General features: G+C 42.1%; 1 protein-coding gene across 1 annotated transcript in view; it reads right to left on the bottom strand.

The window, feature by feature from the left end:
* The window catches only part of Il12rb2 (interleukin 12 receptor subunit beta 2), a 50,329-nt gene extending 28,640 nt beyond the window's left edge, over positions 1 to 21,689 (bottom strand). The window contains exons 1-7 of the mRNA XM_055613026.1: positions 21,608 to 21,689; positions 19,621 to 19,899; positions 17,154 to 17,268; positions 15,890 to 16,074; positions 14,810 to 14,952; positions 11,685 to 11,835; positions 5,043 to 5,122 (exon numbers count right to left, since the gene is read on the bottom strand). Coding sequence (XP_055469001.1) covers positions 5,043 to 5,122; positions 11,685 to 11,835; positions 14,810 to 14,952; positions 15,890 to 16,074; positions 17,154 to 17,268; positions 19,621 to 19,899; positions 21,608 to 21,689 — 1,035 coding nt within the window. The remainder of the gene's footprint in view (positions 1 to 5,042; positions 5,123 to 11,684; positions 11,836 to 14,809; positions 14,953 to 15,889; positions 16,075 to 17,153; positions 17,269 to 19,620; positions 19,900 to 21,607) is intronic.
* Between the last annotated feature and the right edge of the window lie 796 nt (positions 21,690 to 22,485).

Here is a 22,485-nt window from a genome sequence, read left to right on the forward strand (position 1 = left end):
TGGCTGTCTATGAAATTCCTGCTAATGTTAGGGCTGATCACAAAGCACATATAATTTGTGAGTTGAAAACTGAATACTGGGTTGGCAGGATTGCCCAAGGGGTAAAGGTGTTTGCAGCAATACTGATGACTTTGAGTTCAGTTTCTGAAACCCACATGGTGGAAGGAGAGAGAGACACTACCAATGGTATGTGCACACAACCCCAAATAAATAAATGTAAAAACAAAATAAAACACAAATCCCCACATGCACTCACAGTGCCTTCGTTTTGGAACTCATGACTTACATCAGCAACCCTAGTTCCAAGTGGAGAAATAACAGACAGGGTTCATTGTTGTTCATTTACTTTACTGAGATGAATTCTCACTATGTTGCCAGGCTAGCCTCGAGTTTCTAGCTCGCTGATCCCCCTAGTTCAGCTTCTTTAGCAGTTGGGACTACAGGTGCACACCAACTGTGTTCTAATTTTTATTTCAAGTTTTAAGCATCACTCCCCTGAAATCGTCCATGCCTGTGTTCTCCCCTCTCCTGCAGACTATCAGCTTCCCTTCGTATCCTCCTTTGCACAATGCTTGCCTTGTAACAGGAATGCCACCCTGAGTTTTCATAATCACCTCCTGAATCTTTACGGTAGCCTCATTATACATCAGTATCATCTATATATTATTACACATTAGTATTATCTTAAGTTTACTCATGCACAAACTATGTACAGAGAGGTTAAACCTTGCTCCAAAACACATGAGGTGCCCCACCATGAGGCTGCAATAGAACCACACAGAGAGCCCTGCTTGCTCATGAGGTGAGAGGCTAGCACTCTTGCCAGTCCTGGCATACCCTTCAACTGCAACAGAACTGAGTTGAGAACCTAGTTTAGCAGGTCAGCAACCAGCACCCTTCTTGACCCCAGAAACCCAACCCCCAGTCATGCAAAACCATATAGAGAACCCATCTGCTTGTCTGGTCGGTGGGCAATGACCCTGTTGACCCAAAACTCCATCACCATCCCAGCCTCCACATGGAAGTGGTACTTGCTTTTCAGATCAGAGGCTGACGCTAGTACCTCATCCTCAGATGCCATAGAACCATGCAGCAAGTCAACTTGCTCATCAGAGTTAAGGTCAGCACTCCTGGCGACCCTGACATCCCACCACCTGCTACCATAGAACTGCCCAGATATCCCATCAGCTCCTAATGTTAAAGGCTAGCACCCCAGATGATTCTGACACCCTGTCTCCAGAATGAATTTGAAGAAGACAGGAATAAACTCCTAAATGAATTCCAAGAGAATTGTACAAATAGCTTGAATAAAATAAGAAAGTCAATTCAAAAATAAGTTCAATGAAGAAATAGAAATACTGAGAAATAAGCAACCTGAAATGAATAGAAATGAAAAAAAATAAGCAAGTCAGATAAAAATAAAATCTCAGTGGAAAACTTCACCAGTGGAATGGACTGCCGAAGACAAAATATCAGGGTTTGAGACAAGCTGGAGGACAAGATCATTCAATTAAAAAAAACTGATGAAATTTTAAAGACTTATTTATTATGGATGCTTGCTTGCATGCATGTATATACATTATGTATGTCACACGCATATCTGGCGCCCAGAGAAGTCAGAAGAGCGTAAGGATCTCCTGAGACTGTAGTTACAGATACAGTTACAGCATGTGGATGCTGGGAATTGAACCCATGTCCTCTACAAGAGCAACAAGTACTCCTAAAAGCATTGAGCCATCTCTTCAGCTCAACTGACAAAATTTTAAAAACATGTGATCTTTTTGACACTTCCAAATGGTCAAATGTATATACTATATAGATAAAAGAAAGAAGAATTCCATGGCAAAGATATAGCAGGCCAGAAACAAGAGCCAGGCAGTGATGGTGCACGCCTTTAACCCAGAACTTGGGAGGCAGAGGCAGACAGATCTCTGAGGTTGAGGCTAACCTGGTCCACAGAGTGAGTTCCAGAACAGCCAGGAATACACAGAGAATCCCTGTTTGAAAAAAACAAAACAATAAAAAGCTAGAAACACTTGGGAAGATATATTTCAAATTATGAAAGACTACAGATACCAATCCAAGACTACCTACATCTGACCAAATTATCTGTCATAACTGAAGGAAAAAGAGAGTTTCCCATTACAAGAAGCAGGGTAAAGGAATTTATGAGTATTAAGCCAGCTCCACAAAGGATATTGAAAGGAATATTAAAAACATAAGAGAAAAAACACAATTTAGAGGCTCCAGGAGGTGGAATAAATGATACATATAAGAATTAAGAAAACACTCGGCACTGCACAACCAACAAGTGACAAGAATTAATTTACACCTTTCATATTAATGTGCTCAATTCTTCAATCAAGACACCCAGACTAGAAGATTGGGTTAGAAAACAAGAGCACTCATTTTACTGCTTCTAAGAACCACGCCTCAACATCAAAGGCAGGTGAGAGGATGGAAAAAGGTATACAAGCAAATGGAACCAAGAAACAAACAGTTACTGCTATTGTGATATCTGACAAAATAGACTCCAAGCCAAAATTAGTCAGAAGAGATAAAAATCACTTCATATTGATTGAGTGATAATCCATCAAGGGACATTACAGCTCTAAACAGATGAGCACTGAACACAGGTGCATTCAGTTTCACAAAACAAATACTACTAGATACAAAGGTACAGATTGGCAACAACACAGCATCAGTGAGTGACTTCAGTATTCCACTGTCACCCAAAGATAAGTCAGGCCAACAACAACAACAACAAACAAAAACACAGGGACGCTGGAATTAAGTCATAGATCAAACGTACCTGACAGATATCTATAGATGCTATACCTGGACATGATAAAACACTCTTTTGTCTAAGCAGTCCATGAAACTATCTAAAATAGATCACATCCTAATATGTGATCTTACCACCGCAGATTAAAACTAGGAGTTGGCAGCAAGAAAAACTATGGAAAATATATAAACTTATTCAGAGTAAATAACACATTGATGAAAGATTAATGTGTAAGTAAAAAAAAAATTGAAAAGGAAATTTAAAAGTTCTACTATCAAATGAACATAAAAATATAACATACCACTGTATATGGAATACAATGAAGGTGGTCTTCAGAGGTAAGTTTGTAGTCTTAAGTACCTTCATTAGAAAATCAAAGAAATCCAAATAAACAATTTAACAATAAGTCTTAAGGATTTGGCAAAACAAGAACAAACCAAGCCTAAAAGTAGTAGACAGAAAGACATAACTAGGAGCAGTGCTAAAGTTGATAAATGATTTTTGAAAAAGGAGTTTGAACATAGCTTGGGTAGCAATGCTTCCATAGAAGACATTTAATAAGTTAAAACTGTAGTGCCCGGTATAGAATGCCTACCTATGAGTTATTGGATGGGGGGGGGCCCGGGTGCTCGCCAAATAACACAGGCCATGGTCATTGTTCCTGGTTGCCCACCAGTACGAGACAGTGAGACATAAAACACTTTGACTGTGGGAGCTGACTTGAACGCTCCCTCTCTGCTGACCAGGGCTCTTGGCGTTGGAAGGTGTGTGGACGCAGCTGTGGAGAGGAGCCACCGGCGGGTGGTGAAGCCCGCGTGCCGCAATGCTGGCCTGCTGGCATGACATGTCTGTGGGTGAAACAGTGACTTGGAGGTTGTGGGGTAACCAACCACTTGAGGATTAGATTTGAGGCCTGCTCCCTGGGGGGGACTTCATGCCTGCTAATGTAAACTTGGTCAGAAGCCCCTGGCTGAGGAGGTCAAAGGGCCTAGGGACCGTACTAATCTTGTCTTGCTCGGTGGACATTCTGCTAAACCGGTTTCTAAATACTTCTATGCGGCTTAGTGCTGCCTCAACCCTGTCTGGAGAAGCTTCTCTCTGAAATGCTAGGCAGCTGGAGCGAAGACTCAGAACTGGCCAAAGTACTGAAAATAAGTGACTACTGGGTGCTGAGCTCACAGTGGGACCTCTGTTTTAACTGCATGGCCAAGACTCAGAAAATACTGCAGAAGAGGAGGCAGAAGCAATGTAGCAGGCAGAGGATGGGGATGAGTGCTGTTGAGGACCATACGCCATCGCACTCACGAACTCACTGTAGCGACCTGCACAAGGCCTGTGCAAGGTCAGCCTCAAGCTGCATCAGTCAGCAGTGGGTTTGCTGCATGAAGTGGGGAGGGAGGAGGGAGATAAAACTCTTTCCTGTCACATCTGTTGCATGTGGCATCTTTAAATAAACCCTAACAGTGCATGTGTGGTGGGGGCAGACGGGAAGGAGCTTTGAGAGATCAAGTAGAGCACACCTCACGTGGAAACCTTGTCCTGTGGGCATGCAGGCCATAGCTGAGTTCAAGCTGTATTTTGACTCAATAAAGATGACTTATGAAGTAGCAGGAAAAGGGTTAGAGAGGATCTCGAGTCCTCATCTCCACCTAGTGGCTGGATGACCCCAGACATACCCTCCCGTCCTCTGACACCTGCTTTTTCATCTGGTAGGTGAATATCCAGTGCCTAATGCACAGGGGTTGTGAGGATTAGCTGAAGTCCCGGTGGCTTTCTGCCCAGGGGCAGCTGTGCTTCCTCGGAAGAAAGGCAGCCTCCAGCGTTCTGCTGTTGCTGCTTTCCTGCTGAGGAGGGTTGCTTTCCAGCACCATTTAGGTCAGTTTCCTTCTTCTTGCTTAAAACCTTTGCTCTTTCAATAACTGTGGGAAAAATTCCTAAACAGGCACACCCACAATTTTCTCATCTTTGGCTCACCAAGGATGACTCAATGAGACAGAAAGTCTCTGCTGAGCCCGGTTTTGAAAGAGTGGTGGCTAACAGGGAAGGTATAATTTAGAGTCAGGTGCTGGGGACAGAAGTGGGTGAAGCGAGGATGTGAACACTGGAGGAGGGAACGCTGGCGTGCTGATGGCATCGTGGAGTTGCCTGAGCTCCTGTGACCCCAAAGGGCCGTTCGCAGCCACAGCGGAAGCAGAAGGACATGTTCTCCTACTTGCTTAAGTTTATACTCCCTTGGATTTATGAGTTAAAAGCTTACCTTCCAGGAAAGAGAGATATTTTGTCTGTTGTAGCTGATGTTCTGTTTCATGTACCAGAGGTCTAATGTCCCATTGGGTGCTGGTGAGAGGCAAGGGTGAAGAGCACATTTTAATACAAATATAGATATACCCACAATAGAAAACCTTTAAAAGTCAATAAACGTTTCTGGAAATTATTATAGGCTAATTTCAACTTTGACTGTAATCTAGTATTTTCTGTTTTACTGAAAATCAAACATGTATACTTTTGCCATGAAAAAAAAAGGATACTTTGAAACGAAAAAATTAAAACTATTGAGAAGGAAATTTATTTATTAACTTAATTTAAAATATATAAACTCATGCTTCATTTGTACACAGGTATTTAAGTTAAAAATTCAAGGTATATGTGGTTATTTCACTCTTTGTTGGAATGTGAGAAAGGAAGGACATAAAAAAAAATCAAGGTATTGTAGGAACCTAAACACAATGGCAAGCTTTATCTTCATCCCAGGCCTAAACCTGGACTGAAGCGCGTTATTTCATGTGATCTACTTGGAGGGAAGGCACGTCTCATTTACCTTGGAAGTCACAATGCCTAGTATGTGGTAAGCATTGTTCAGTGACGGACGAACAAACCAGGTAATGTTAATGTATTTGATGTCAAAACACAAGCTGTGAAGAAATAAGTATCAAGCTATACGACAATGGTTGACTACGGTACACTCACACTTGAGACAAACGTACTTGGAAAACAGATAGAATAACTGATGCTGTGCTGTGTGTGTGTGAGAGAGAGAGAGAGAGAGAGAAAGAGAGGTAAGAGAGAGGAGAGAGAGAGGGAGGGAGGAGAGAGGAGAGAGGGAAGAGAGTGTGTGTGTGTATACTTTTCTCCTACTTGATAGAACAACCATCCACTGAAGTCAGCTGCTGTTGCTACAACCCAGTTTCTTCACAGTGAAACTGTGTTTTAGGTGGGGCTGCACTGGGGTTCCTTCTGGAGAAAAGTTCCTCTCAACCAGAACAAAATTACTAGACTATTAACACCTACTACCTGGATAACAAAAGCTAAACAGCTGGGGAGAGACTAGCAATGGGGAAAGGAAGGGCAAGCCAGGGCAGACCTGTGTCAGCACTGTCTCAAGGGCCTCCTGGGTTCTCAGCATCCATCACCTTTCATTCTCCTCATGTCCTGCTGGCACTAGATTTAGTGTAAGGGTTACCAAGGACCTAGGCTATGTGCTACAGAACGCTGCTCATGATCTTTAACAAATATCCCCTTTAGCGGGTTTCCTCATCGGTCAAATAAAGTAGGTAACTCCATATCATGGGGGCGGTCTTGAGAATTGAGAAGAGTGCTGCCATAATTAACTGTTGCCATGTTTCTCGTTTGAAAACTGAGTCACTGCATGGTTAAGAAACTGAGAATTCATAGCTATGGAAGTCAGGCCTGAGCATGGGCTTATTTGATTCCATAGCTCGGCTTGGGATGGTTTGCAGCATAAGTAATTTGGCTTGGAAAAAGCCTGTGACTTCTCTATAAAACTTGCACTCCCCATCAGGTGGACCTCTTCTATGACTGTCCTCTCCCTTTGTAACTTCTCCGTCTCTATGTCTTTCTTCCTCTCTGCCTCTGTCCCTCTGTCTTTTTGTTCCTCTCTCCTCCTCTTCTGAATCATCTATTGTGTGTGTAAACAAATAAATAAAAATTTATTTATTATGTGTATAGTGTTCTGCCTATATGAATGAATGCCTGCAGGCCAGAGGAGGGCACCAGACCTCATTATTCATGGTTGTGAACCACATGTGGTCGCTGGGAATTGAACTCAGGACCTCCAGAAGAGCAGCTGTGCTTTTCACCTCTGTGCTATCTCTCCAGTCCCTACTTGTGTTTTTACAGCCTTTTTCTTCCCGAAAGGGATAACACTGCCCTTGCAGGAAGAACTACGAGATGAGAAAAGCTTCCATAAAGCATTTTGCAATGCTCTCAGTTCTTCAGGACCTGAAAGAGGGACAAGAATCGAGCCTGGGACTTGCACCTGTTAGCCCAGGTGCAGAGAATTAAAATGTACAAGCAGCTGACACTGACCATTCCAAAGCGCATTCCAAAGTTTGACGGCTGTCATGTGTGTCCATGGTCTCATTGGACCCACTTCTGATACCGAAAGATCACATGATAACGTTTGCTGTACACTTGTGGACAAGGAGGTTGGCAAGTACCAGATAGACAAAACACTCAGAGCTGATAACCGGCAAAGCTGAGAGCTGAGACCGGCTCTTGCTGTCTCCAAAGCCTGCTTTTCCCATTGCAGGTTGCAGTGTTGAACAAAGATCTCAGTTTTCCACAAAGGACATAGTCCAGGCATTGACCATGTAATTAGGACTGAGTGTGTTCAGTGTCAAAATCAGTTGACCTGTTCTCAGCAGTAATGCCTTCAGCTAATTACATATTGGCAACAAATTTGAAGGCATTGCCCACTAGATTGCTTTTTAAAGATCCAGCGCCTAACAGATTATCACAAGCTAGGAGTCAAATTCTGCACTTAAGTTCCCTCCACAAACTCAAGAACAAATGCAAGTGAAGTTTTGGTGGTGCTCTCCTTCTGCCCAGGACCCAGGCTGCCTTCCCTGGATCATCAGTGGCCCCTCCCTGGGAATCCTGTTATTCTTTTACACTGAATGCATATACTGCATTGTATCTGATCCCCACAAGAAAAACAAAGAATTTCTTAATACCATCTATTTCCCATCTACTGCCCCACACCTCTGTCTTTCACAGAACTTTTGGGAAAGATTGAAAACTATTGCCATCTTCATTTTCTCACTTCACATTCACTCTCCATGTTATGTGAAATTGCTTTTCTCCATATGCACTGATTGTACTGGCTGTCCAAGTCACCAGGTCTCATGGTCACTTCTCTGCACTATTTCATTGCATTTCATTAGAAAAAGGTGAAAGATTCATACAATCTGAAGAGAAGCCAGAGTATTTTCATTGCATTTCTTAGCATCCCAAATCAAGAGGTTGGTTTTTTGTTTGTCTGTTTTGTTTTTTGTTTGTTTTTTATTTATTTATTTACTGATGCAAGGATTATCCTGGGGTCATGATTCTATGTGAGAAGGTGCTGAGGGAACAATGTTTTCTAGGTTTCTCTGCTGACTCATCCACCCTACAATGAAGCAATTGTTAAGAGTACTGATGGGAGACGTGGGCTGTAGATAAGACAGAGAATGCTAATTTCATAAAGCTCAAACAAGGAGAGCTAGATGTTATTTAGAGACACATGGATGAGAAATACACAGTTCAGGACAGCGGGAGACAATGGGAAGACACACAGGGCTGAGGGCATGTTGGTAATGTGACAGCATTTAAGACAAGTGTTGGGTCTGAAAGTGCTAATATTGTTGCCCTACTTGCAATGGGATTACAGATGAGACTGAGAAGAGAGAGACAGCACAAGAGATGAAAAACAACCAAGACTACGAGGTTTCAGAGAACTCAGTGTATTGCATGCTTAGGAGTTGGGAGAGGCAATAGCTCTTTTGCTCACTCAAGACCAAGTCAGACTGCTGTTAAAAACAAAAACCCTTAGAATGGATGGCTAAACAACACACTTCTATTAGTATGGTTCTAGAGGCTGGGAAGTGAAGATCCAGGTGCTGTCAGATCTGATGCCTAGAGAGAGCCTGCTTGTTGGGGCCTTCTTGTTGAATCCTCACACAGGAAGTGGGGGAGCAGGAGACAGACCTGTTTTCCTCCCTCTATGAGGGCAAGAATACCATTTATGAAGGCTCTGTACTCTGTACTTGTGCCCAGTTACTGTACAAGTCCTAATTCTATCCCATCAGGGATCAGGGCTTCACTCTATGAATTTTGCGGGAACATGAACTTCAGTTTCTAGCGGCAAAGGCATGTAAGAAGATTGTTATTCTATCCAGATCCCTCTCGGGTGTTGTGTTTTCCCTTAACATTGCCTCCCGGAGGAATTTTGCTCTAGCCTTCCAACATAAATTGCAATTCCTGAAGTCTGAAGTTCTGACTAGTTGTTGTTGTGTTCCAGCACTTGGTGAAGTTTCTCATGTAAATGCATTTCTTATAGGCTATGCTTTCTATTTCAAGGGAAAGCACTTTCCAGTAGTGAGGTGGCCACTACTTATCAAATAACGTACAGGCAGTCCCTGACACATATGTAACTGATGGCGCAGCTTGATTTTCACGTGGGCCCCCTAACAAGTGGAGCAGGGGCTATCACTCTGTTGCTTGCTGGTGGACCCCTTTCCCCTAGCGGGGCCGCCTTGTCTGGCCTCAGTGGAAGAGGATGTGCTTGGTCCTGATGATGACCTGATGTGACAGGGTGGGTTGGTACGGGGTGGGGTGCTTCCTTTCTTTGAGGAGAAGGGGAGGGGGTAAGGAGGAAGACGGTGGGAGGGTGAGACTAAGAGGAGAAGAGGGAGAGGGCTGCGGTTGGGATGAAGGTGAATAAATACATGAATTTAATTTTAAAAATGTCCAGGGATTTACTTCCTCAGGGACAGGGACAAGCTTAAAGAAGATGAAAGAAGGGGCAAAGACTGGGCCTTTGGCTAGATCACAAATGCCTCCCCCGTCATGAAATGTTTGCGTGTGCATCCTTTCAGCAGAGTACAGAGCCTGTCATTCTTATTTTCTCCAGCCTTAGGCAAGGAGACAGAAACATGATAATCTCTGAGCCTATTCTGGGGTTGACAACTATGGTTTGTGCTCCAAATCCACCCGATGTCCATTTTTGTACAGCAGTAAACAATAATAGTTGCTTGGCATTTTAAATCTTGTTATAAAATCTGAAATGTCATTTTTTAGTAACACATGAAGACTTTATAAAATCCAAATGTTGGTACTCATACATGGAGTTTTCTTGGAATTAGCCATGTCCCTCATTGATGCCAATGGCTGCTTAGATACTTCAAGAACAATTTTTAATAACTGCAGAGACTACAAAGGTACAAGTATTAACTCTTTGGCTCTGCAGATAAACTGCTAACTTCCAAGCTTCACTGTGATAAAAGATTATCTAAGACGAATAACTCTTTAATTGTTCACACCTATCTTAATGGTGATAACATATGAATGAATGAACAAAAGAAAGAATGAATGAATGATCTGGCTTCTCAATGTGAGGAAGGGAGGCTGTGATGGGTATTGAATCTCTCTCCTTTGGACGTCTTTCACTTATCTGTGTTGTCACCATGACATAAAACAATTCTTTGCCGCTCTGACCTAATTAATTGCCGTGCCTCCTTAATTGATTTCCCAAATTAGTTAAAGGGAGTAGCACTCAAACATGTGAGCAAAGGGTCACATAAAAGAAGGCCTAGTCATCGTAGTGGAGCCTTGGGCTAGGTGTTGTGAGTGGTGAGTGTGCGTAGGTCTGGGTACTTCTGCTCAAATTCATGAGTGTTTTCTTACTAAAAAGAAAATAAGGCTTCGAGCTCTCAGAGTCAAGACTGCTTCTGATGGATGTTTAAATAGGATGTTTCTCGGAAAGTCACATGGTTTCCTTCCTCCTTCCCTTACTTAGTGGTCATTTCTTGGGAGGGCTATGACAGGAGTTGAATTTAACACCAGAGGAAGGGGCCCACGTGGAGTGAAGAGAGCCATCGCCAAGCTAGAATGACACAAATAGCCATGCCCGGGCCACCAGAGGACACAATGTTCCTCCTAGTTTTAGAAGCTGAGGCTATAGAAAAAGAGCCTTATCATAAATCATTCACAGCTTCAGAGAGTAGAGCGAGTTACGTATGACTGGACACTTAAAAGGGTTAAAAGGAAGAGGTGTTAAAAAAAATTCACACATTTAGGTTTACATCAGTTGGTGTTTCAAAAGGAAACTGATGACAGAAAAGAGTGGTAAGGGGTGTAAACCACACAGCTTAAAGTAAGAGCAGAGAGTATAGGACAGCCCACAGAAAGATCAAACACAGAAAAGCAAGATGCAGACATTGAAAGGAAGTGAACAGAGCAAGGTAAGCCTGGCCTTAGTTCTCCAAGTACCTGCTCTGTTCTGAACATACCAGCCTCACAGTGACTGGTGGCTTATTCACAGCACATTAGAATTACTAGTTTGTCTTGGAGAAGTTTTAATTTATCAGATTAGTGCTAAAAAATAAGAAAAGAAAATCCTTGTCAATGCATAAAAAGGGAAAATACGTTTGATAGAAACCTGAACTTGATAATGCTGCTGCTAGCCCTGGTACAACAGGGTAACGTGGAAAGCTTGAAGCGGTGCAGTGCAGCGCTTGGAGGAAAGAGAACTGTTGGACATTACTCTTATTTCAGGGTACTGTCTTCAGAAATTCTTTCAAGCCTCTTTCATGGCTTACAGTTTCAAAATTATAGTTTATAATTTTCAAAGAAGCAAAGATATCAACAAAATGAGATTAATTACTTGGTACAACTTTGAGGGACAACAGCTGCTGATAAGGTAAGAGAAGTAAGAACAAATGAGCTGGTCAGTAGTGAGGCAGTGACTTTCCTGGTGGGCAGGAAGCTGTCTTGCTAAACTTCTTAGCATATAAAGCTTACCTTCCTGGGCGGCTTCCTACTGCATACACTCCAAGGAAGGCCTTTCCTCTTCCTGTCCCCTTCCTCCGATTCCTCCCCCTCTTTTTCTCTGGATGCCTACCTTCTTCTGGTGTTTGTGTTTTCAGTGATTCACTCCACTCACTCCAGCTTCCCTTGGAGAGATGTAGCTTAGAAGAAATCTGAAATTCATATTCTGTAAATGGTGTCAGATCTTGCAGGAGATATTTTCCTTTGGCATTTGCAGCATAAACCTTGAATCAGATGAGATTTGCTTCACTGAGATACAGTGCTTCTGTATTCTTTCTTATGTATTGTGATAGTTCAGTACAGGCAGACAGTATGCAAAGAGACAAGGCTCTCCTTCCCATAAAATAGTCAGCATGGAGACTGGAGAGATGGCTCAGCAATTCAGAGCACTGGTTACTCCTACAGAGGATCCAGGCTTGATTCCCAGACTCACATGGCTGCTCACAACTGTCTATAACTCCAGTTACAGGGGATGCAATTGGACGCCCTTTTCTGGCTTCTGTAGGCACCAAGCAAGCATGTGGTACACAGACAAAAGTCAGGCAAAACAACCATACACATTTTAAAAACACACACACACACAATTGAAAATAGTGAGCATCTTCACGGAATTTCATAATCTTTTGCTCTTTAAAGTACATCATAGGTCCATTCAGCTGTTTAGGTGTGCTAAGGGTGAGCCTGACGTCTGTCCTCTACTCAATACCCTCCTCAATACCCTCCACAGGCTCTATCGATAAATCCATGTTCTTACTCATTAAGGCAATCTTGTAGGACAGAATGAAATAGCAGAACAGACGAGGTCTTTAAAGTACCTATCAGTAGCAAATGGATTGAAAGAGGAAGTAGCTTGGTGGTACAGTGTGTCCTTCGTATTTGCAATGCTCATATACAGAAAGGACAGTACAAAGAATTTTTAAAATATTTATTTCTTTGTTTATGTGTGTCTGAGTGTTTGTATCTGTACCATGTAAGTGCAGGAGTTCCAAGGAAGCCAGCGGGGGCATTGGAAGAGGGCATTGGATCCCTCGAAACTGGCATTACAAGCAGCTGTGAGTCACCCTGTGTGGGTACTCAGAACCAAAGCCAGGTTCTCTGCTGCTGAGGCATTTCCCCAGCCAGATACAGAGACTTTTAACCTGGAAGGACAATCTAGATAAGATGATCTTTTAAATTCTCCAGGTCTACCACTGAAAGAGAATAAATAATGCTAATTAGATGTTAATCTAATATCATTTCTTATTAAGAAGAAAATAAAACTCAAGGGATTAAGAGCCTATCTATTGGGAGTTGGCGAGATGGCTCAGTGGTTAAAGCACTTACTGTTCTTCTAGAGGACCAGAATTCAATTCCTAGCACCCACATGGTGACTCACAATTGTCAGTAATTTCAGTCCCAGGGGATCTGTTCTCTTCTGGCTTCCATGGGCACCAGGCACATACAGCACTCCAGGCAAGCCTGGAACTCTTAGCCTTCAGAATGCTGGGATCATAGGCATGTACCATTACACTAGTTCAAAAATCTATTGGGTTTGAAAGCCACATAGAGAAATTTCTACACTATATATAATTAGCATATGATGAATGCTTTCACATAAAATTGGTTTAAGGAGAAAAATGTTAGTTATATTCTTTTGAGTATCAGCTATATGTGAAGCCAATCCTTTGCTATAATATAAGCCACTGTACAAAAACTCTTGAAGGAATCATAATCCTACTTTTATTTATTATTATGAAAAATGGTAGCACCAGATTGGGAAAATGGCTCAGCGGGTAGAGCTGTTGCTGAACAAATGTGAGGACATAAGTCAAATCTCCAGGGTCAGTGCAGGGTCAGGCTTCTCTAGTGAGCTGAGTGGCGGGACAGGAAACTCTGAGACGCTCATAGGCCGATAGCCTGGGGACTGTGTCTGTGAAGGGCAAACACACCCTGTCAAGCAAGGTGAGAATGGGATGTGAGGACAGACACTCAAGGTTGCTGTCTGCCCTCCACTGGCATGGCATGACACACAGGACCCCTGCACCCTCACACCTACAGTGTATTGCCTAACCTATCAAATTACAGTTCTTACGAGTATCTAGTTCCATATAAGCCTTTGAGGAATACTTTAATATTTCTTTCCAATATGTGTTCAATGTTAAAGAACAGTGAAGAAGGCGATTGAAAAATAAGGGGAAACAAATTCTTTATTGAAAATAGGTTTATGAAAGCCTGTGGCCTAAAAGAATCAGAGCTTGTGACTTGGCTCAGCAGGCAAAGGGGATTGGTGTGCCCGCCTTATGACCTAAGTTCTATTCGTAGCCCTCACAGTGGGAGGAGTGAGCTGACTCCTAAAGGTCGTCCTCTGACCTCCACATACACTGTGGCACACATGTACCTACACACACACACACACACACACAAATAAATAAGTAAACAAAAGTAAAATAATTAAAATTCAGAATCAGGGATCAAGATATTTTTGATCTGTTTGTATGTATACGTCCATGTGTGTGCATGTTTGTATGGGGGCATACACAAGTCCACACATGTACGTGTGGGGACCAGAGGTCAATTCTAGGTGTCTTCATCAATTGCTCATGCACTGGTTTGTTCTTTGTTTCTCACGGACCCTGGCTCTTGCTGACTGGCGGGGCTAGCTGACCAGCGTCCTCCATCTTTGTCATCCTGTCTTTGTCCTTCCATGCTGGGATCACAGACATAGGCTGCCATGCCCCTCTCTTTAGAGGACCCAGAGTCAGGTCCTCATGCCTGCTCAGCAAACACTTCACCCACTGACCCACCTCTCCTGCTCCAGTACCTCTTCATAAACACAGAGATGGCTCAGTGATTAAGAGCACATGCTGCTTTTGCAGAGGAACAAGTTTTGGTTCCCAGCACCCATTTGGTGCTGGGACAATCTGCAACTCCAGTCCCAGGGGATCTGATGCCTTTTTCCGGCCTAAGGGAGCACATGGCACACATACATTCAGGGAAACCATTGTACACATACTTTTTTTTAATAGAAAGAGATATATACAACTTTCTAATAGATTTCCAATTGTGTGTTTCCAAGCTAAACGTTTTTAAACTCATTATTATTATTATTATTATTATTATTATTATTATTATTATTATTATTTGACATGACAAGATGAGTCTGTGCAACAATGTCAAGGGTCCTTGCTGACTTTCCCCCATTTCTCTAAAGATCATTACCATATTCCAGGATGTGCTGTTAAGCGGCCTGTATCTGAGTTGATTGAATACCACGTGTCCCTCGTCTTTCCATTGCAGTATACCTCTGCTCCCAGAATCATTCAGAAAGTTGATTCTGATGTCCCACGGAGGAAGGGGCCTCACTAGCGACCAAGACAAAACAAAATGTGACGTCAGGCGTTACAAGCAGAGACATGAGCTATTTAAAATGTTGGTTTTACTTCTCAGCCACTGAAATAATTGCCCTTAATCCAACCTCATCTTTACCAAAAAGTAAATATGTTGACTCCAATTAATAGAATTAAAGAAAACCAATATGCCAATTACTGTGAAGGCAGAAACAGATAGTGGTGACCACTTCTGGAGAAAAAGAAATGTTAGGAAAATTCAAAGCAAATCAAAAATACTGGAAAAACAGTAAAAGAGCAAAGGGAAAGATGGTGTAGTTTTTAAAGAGACAGAAGGTGGATGAGGAGAAAGGAGGAGAGCAAAGAAGTGTGCAAATACCAAGGAGGCACTGTGGGAGAGGAGAGACAGATGGTGTGAAGGGAGGACAGACACTCAGGCCCATCTGGATGTTCCCCCATCTGTCTGGATTGCTGCAAACTGGGGTGCCTGAGATTGGCTTCTAACTTAGCTAGGGCAACTGTATTGTTTACACATGTGCTGAAACTGGCTCATTACAGTTCCCAGGGTGAAGGCTGGCATTCTCAGGGCAGACACGTTTGTGTCTTGGCACACTGTGTGCAGTGCGATGAAAGGACACATAGATGGCCTCCTGGAACCCGCTTCAGTCAGCGCTGTCACTGGCTACTGCTTCTTTCATGGGAACGAGACAGGAACTCTTCTTCTCTAAGAGAATGAGGTTGAAGGTCCCGTTCTGTATCGGCTTCTACATGGCCACAGGCCAGGTTTTCTTTTACATGCATCAAAACAGCTTCTAACTTTGTCTGTACCTACTGGTCACTTTTCATCAGTGCCTGTCTTCTTTGAAACAACCACACACAAAAGATTTGAGTGAGTTTTAAAAAATTTTCACGAACCAGTAAATGACACCTGAAAAACTGCAATAAAATTTACCTATATCCAAGAAGGTGAACGTAAATGGAAATGAAGATGAGTTTCCAAGATCATTGACGGCAGTGACACTGACTGTGTACTTGGAATCAGCAAATTCAGGGGTTAGAGTAGATCTAAGATCCAAATGACTGCAATTCTGACAACTGTTTCGGGCCTGAAAGATCTCATTGTTTGGTCCAGTTAACCTGTAATCCAAATACAACTGTGTTTAACAATGTACTTTAATCTGCTTCCTGCAATCATTAGAACAAAGTGTTATAACATTGCAAATTCCAGACAGACATTTTAAGGCTGTTTTTGTTATCGGGGAATATACTACTGTGGGAATACTTGAATCCTGTTCTCATGGATAGGACCATGTCTTCTCCTCACCTCCCCGCTTTTTGTTTGTTTGTTTGTTTGTTTGTTTGTTTGGCACAAATGAAACCTTTTAAAATGAATGTCTATAGAGGGTGTTTTACTTACAGTGTTCAAGTTCCCAAATGCTGGCTGTCATCTTGGCTCCTCATCACAGTTCTTACCTTTATCCAAAGGACCTGTAAGCATCTGACCTCCACTGAATGGAAGTATGGTGTGAGCTCAGTCTGGAGTAAGAAGCCTGGTCCCATTGTCTTTGTTGTTTTTTGGTTGGTTTTGGTTTTTTATTTTATTTTATTTTGAGACAGGGTTTTTTTTTTTCCTATATAGCCTGGGCTGTCCTGGACTTGCTTTGTAGACCAGGCTGGCCTTGAACTCTGCATCCCTGAGTGTTGGGATTATAGGCATGTGCCACAGTACCCAGCTCCCACTGCCTTTTGTATATCCTTCTCATAAAGGCACAAGCTGGGCCTGTGATGAGATTATGTGATATGGTCCAGGAAGGGAGGTTCCCTGTGTCACCTCTTCTTATGGACTCTCACGTCAACTATTTTAAAAAGCAATTCTTCCAAGGAGGAGTCTATTTGTATATCCTGCTGCCCAAGCATGTGTGACTGCAAAAGAGGTTTTATTTCCACAGCCAGCTTAACTTGCTTGCAGGGAGACCGTCATAACCAAGGCCATGGATGACCCAAAGAAAACCTTGAATGACAATGTGGATCTAAGGTATCAGGCCTCACAGTTCCAATGACTGAGGCAGCTCTCACTGACAGACAGTGGAAACAGTATTTAAATTGTAGGTGAGCTATTTTTTGCTGTTTCTCCTGGCAAATAATAAAAGCATTTGGTACTGCGGAAAGCCATGTAAGAGAATATATACAAAGCAGGCACATAGGCCCTTACTCACTGTAAAGTATAAGTGGTTTGCAAATGCGTATCTCGTCCAGGGTCCCAGGTGCAGGCCACAGTCCCATTTTCTCCTGTCTGGACACAGGATAGGTTTTGAGGTTGCTCTGGAGGAACTTTACAAAGGAAGAATAGTTGATATCAAAATTACATTGTTATTATTTGCCAGTATATTGATACCTTTCACATGTCCCACAAATCTAGATGTAGCCACATTCCAATGACATTACATTTGCTCCCAAGCTATAAATTTTCTCTAATAATTAAAGCAATAGTAATGAATATTGATCACATCTTGTAGCTGAAATCTGTGCCAAGCGCCTTATAAGCGGTTCTCAGCCACAGCACTCCATAAAGTACCTAAGATTATTATCAAAAAAGAAACCAAGACTTAGGCATCTGTCATCTAAGGCATCTGTATCTGGCCCAGAATACAAAACTATGAAGGGCAGAACCAGGGCTCTGACCCAGGTGGGGCTGGCAAGCAACATTCCTACCATTTTTACTGAAAATACAAACATCTATTACCGCAGGTAGAGCCACAGTGCCAGAGAAGTATCCACTTATTATTAGAAAACTTTAAGCCAGGCATGGTGGCACCCACTTGTAATTGCCTCACTCGGGGCACTAACGTAGGAAGATTGTCAATTCAAGGACATCCTGAACTATATAATTCAACTCCATTTCAACAAGCAAAAACAAATCTCTACCAATGACAATTAAAAAACAAAAACAAAAAGCACTGTTGTTGTGTCCATGCTTACAAAATGGGCTGCCATGACATTGTATCACTTGGCGTACAGAGCAGGTATAGATTACTTCTTATGCATACAGATGGTTACAGATTCCATGGGGCCAGGCATAGGCCTAGGTGCACAAAGCAAGGTATCTGTTTTAAACAATGTATTTTTAAAGTGTGTTTGGCTGTTTTGTTTGCGTGTGTATTTAGGCACCATTTGTGTGCCCGGTACCCACAGAGTGCAGAAGAGGGTGTCAAATCCCCTGATACTGAGGTTGCAGATGGTTGTGAACCTCCATGTCCTGGAGATTGAACCCAGGTCCTCTGCAAGAACAGAATTAATGGAGGGTCTTAAGAAAACATTTAGCTGCTCAGCCATCCCATTTACTACACTTCTGAGACTTCCATGCAGACAGATGAACCTTTGGCAAGATAAAAAATGCACACCACAAAACCCTCCTCATGTCCTCTTCCTAAGCTGTAACTGAGGGGAAAAGATCTTTTTTTTTTGTTCTACCATCCACCACAGATATGTGTACAGCAGTGTTCATTGTGTAGCTTTGGACAAGTTGACATCTCAGCATTTAGTTTCATCTATTGACTGGGTGTAACAATATATAGCCCTCATGGTTCTTTCTGATAAAATAATACATTATTCCTTTTGCTAAAATAATAAGCATTTCCTTTTATGCATTTATTTGGGCATATAGACCTCCATAATCTCTCAGCAGCTGCCTGGAGGTACTAACCTTGAAAGCCAGTAGCTTAAAAGTTTCTATGGGATAAACTTGAACTAACGGGAGCTAGGTAAATGATTTCCCCCTTTTCTTGCTTTTGTATTCCGTGTGGTTTTTCTGGGATGTCCTTAAATGACCAAAAAGTCAGCAGTATTTTCTGCCAGGGCCATTGCCAGCTTAGCAACACTACCATGCTGTACCGTCACGTACATGTCATGGTGTTTCAGTCTATAGAGCACATTTATGACTGTGCAGTACCGTCAGCTGGCGATGCCATCTTAGCTTATCTCAAGTACACTTGATGTTGTTTGTCCAATGGTGAAATTAATGCCATGTTTCTAGACCCGACCCAGTACTGAATGATGCATTAACTCTACTTCCTAACTCCCTTTCTCTCAGCTTTCTTCTTGAAGTATCAGCTTTGCAACTGGCAAATTTCCAGGGAAGGGCCCCAGAGAGGCTGGTAATTTCCTGTTAGCCTCTCTGTGTGTGACAGCCACTCCTCAGGAGTGAATGGAGGTGAACGAACTCCTTCCTTGCTGTGCAGTTAGCAAGGGAAGAGGAGGTGCTCAGCTGCATGCCTGGGTTGCAAGAGCGGGAAGAGGCACTCTTCCATCTCTTTAGGAGCTTGTAACTTTGAACCAATTTTCCCAAGCCAAGAGGATAGGGGGTTCCAGCTTCAGAGAGCTGAGGACAGCAAATAGGCAACAGCTCCTAAAGGTCAGAGAAAGAGGAAAAGGAAGAAGAGAAAGGAGAGAGGTTGAAGGGCAAGATGTGGGGAGTCAGTTGCTGAATAGGATCTTAATTCTGTTGATTTCTGGACTTTTCACACCGAGATTCTCACCCTGCTCGCAATAATAAAATACTTAATGTCATGGGAGAACTAAGGTATCTGTCTGTGTTTGGGCTTCTACTCACTTCACCACACACACACACACACACACACGCACGCAAGCATGGCCACTTCTAAGAGTTCAGCAAAGAGTGCTCACCACCAACGGAGACCTGCACCCCACACACCACCTTGGGAACGGCGTTGCATTTCGTCTTGCAGACGAACACGTTTTTGTCAAGGGGAAGGTCGGTGACCTGAAAAGTGAAGGCTTGGCCCTGGTGGACATGGATTATTTTCTCAGACTTGAAGAGGGTTAACTGGTCTTCATGATGAGAGCAGCCATATTTAGAATTCAAAGAGCAGGAAATATTGGCGGCTGCCCCAAGTGGAATCGTAGGGGAAGGCTGGACAGTTACGCTGCCTCGCTTGCATGGATCTGGAGGAAGAAATAAAAGCAAAACTCAGTTGGAAGGAAGACATCCATTTTGAGATGGAGAGTTTACTCGATCCCCACAGCAGGGTAAAATTACAACTCATCAGATTATAGACCTACTAATAATGCACATTGCTCTGGCAGTGTTGCCAATACTGGAAAATAGAAGAACAACCATACTAAAGTGTACCTGAATTAAATATATCTTCTTCTCAAAACATCCATGCTATAATCATAACTGCAAGAGGAAAGCAGTGAAAAAGTAGCATTGAAAGAACATTCTGCAATGCCGTTCCAAAATAGTTTATGGTACTTTTCCACATGCAGTTTTCACACCAGACTACTTAAAAAGAGCTTCCCAGGATGAATAATATGTTTACCATCACCCTTGTGATTTAAAATGCTTACTTTAGAAATTACATTAAGAAAAAAAGAGACTTTAAGAAAAAAAGACTTTAGGGGCACTTCTAGAAATAATTTCTTCTCTTAATGTATCAGTTGTATTAAATGTGTATAACTTATAACATCATTTTATAACAAGATAAAACATTTAAAGGTTCAGGTGTGCTTTGAATTGGCATCACGGATGAAAATCAGAAGCCAGATGTGGTTCTATAATCCCAGCACGTGGGAAGCTGAGATGGGGCATCATGCGCTAAAGGCCAGACTAGGCACATAGTCAGAGTATGTGCCAAACAAACAAAACAAAGCAAAGGAAAGTGGGCTTAATATAATAATCCATATATTGATTCTTCTTCAAGATGCAGGGTCCTGGGCAGTATTATTGAAGTAAAGGACATGTATACGCTCCTCTTTTCGGATGACTCTTATGGATTAGTTACTATAGCCAATACAGCCTTGAATTCCCACTTGACTCAATTCCAAAAGCCTTCCACTGACACACTTCAGTAAAAAGATCTACAAAGTACAGATTCATTCTCAATTTCAGATGTGATGTAAAGGCCCCACTGGAAGTCTTCTTTGGGGATAATTCTACGATGTGATCAATGTGCATCAAAAGAAAATTGTAAAGAAGTCATTACTTACCTCAAGTAAAAGAAATACTAAACAATCCTTTAAAATAAAACACTCATTTTTATTTTCAAAGCTAAAATGAAGTCTCTCTCCTGCTCTTATTTTTCTTCCATATTATTCTTGGTTTCTTTGATCTTCATTATAATGGGCCAGGAAGCCAAAATCAAACTCTTATTCACAAAGTCAGAAAAATGTAACCTCTTCCTAAATATATGAATTCACCCATGAATACCCCTGCTAAAACAGGAGTATTTTAATTTTTAATTATTTTATTTTATTTATTATTTATGTGTGTGCACATGTGTTACAGAACACATATGGAGGTTGGCATGTGGGTTAAACTCGGGATTAAACTCAAGTGGTTAGGCTTGCCTAGCAAGTGCCTTTACCTGCTGAATAATCTTTCTGGTCCTAAAATGCACTTTAATATAAAATATGCATCCATTATGCTTCATGTTTCTTAGTAAGTTTTTTTAAAGAGTAGATGCAGGATTATATCCTTATATTAATTATTAAAACAAATAAGGTAAATACTACAGAGCCAGACTTATCCATTAAATGGTAAAAGACTAACCTCCAAATCCATTTAGAACACTTACCACAATGTCTGATTCATTTGTACCTGAGAATTTAAACTGCAGTTTCTTCAACAGACTAGCTTACAGAACTATCTTACCTATTAAAGCCGTTTCTCTACTCAACAGCCACATGAATAAAAAAATAAGTGCTAACAAGCATTCTCTGTCAGTGTGTGCCATGGGTAGTCAACTCCAGAAGGTAACGCGAGTTCTCCTTGTAAAAGAAGACAAATTCATTCATGTTAAGTACATTCTGAAAATAGCAAAATCACAACCTTCCAAATCAAGACAAGCACTATTGTTTCCTCATCTTCAGAGTGTAAAACTTGGAAGCTGTCCCTTTCTGCCTCCCATCTCAGGGAACTGCTTTGGGGTGAGCAGAGGCTGAGAAGGGGCTGGTTCTCTCATTGTGTCAGGCTGCTGCAGCAGCTCCAGGGTGGTGCTGGGGAGCGACGGAAAGCCTGAGATCAAGACAACAGGAGCGTCACTATCTGGTGAGGAGCTACTTCTCATTCACAGATGGTGCTTCTGAGCTGGCTTCCGTGTGGTGTGAGGAGCAAGGCAGCTGGGGCACTAACCCCACCCATGTTCACAATAGGGTGAACATGAATAGGATACGATCACCTCCCAAAGGCTCCATCTCCCCAAACTATTGGGGGTTAAAGCTTCAACATGTGAATTTTGAGAGGACATGAACAGACCGAACTTTGAAGTCATTTAAAATTGGTTTCAGATACTTTGTGACCGCATGGAAAATATTTATCCTGCCTATATTCTACCCCACAAAAAATTTGTTTTTCTTCTTAATAAAGGATACATCATGACAATCAAATAGAGCTCTTGATTGGGGGAGAACTTCTAATCTCATTGTAGGTCTGAAAACGGTAAATTAAAAAAAATGGCTCACACTGATGTGATGGCAAGAATACTGCCTTGTATCTTATCCTGGTTATTTTTGCCACATTGTGATTGGCAT

The sequence above is a fragment of the Psammomys obesus genome, unplaced genomic scaffold (assembly GCF_907164565.1).
Source record: "Psammomys obesus unplaced genomic scaffold, mPsaObe1.curated_primary_1811, whole genome shotgun sequence".
NCBI lineage: Eukaryota > Metazoa > Chordata > Mammalia > Rodentia > Muridae > Psammomys > Psammomys obesus.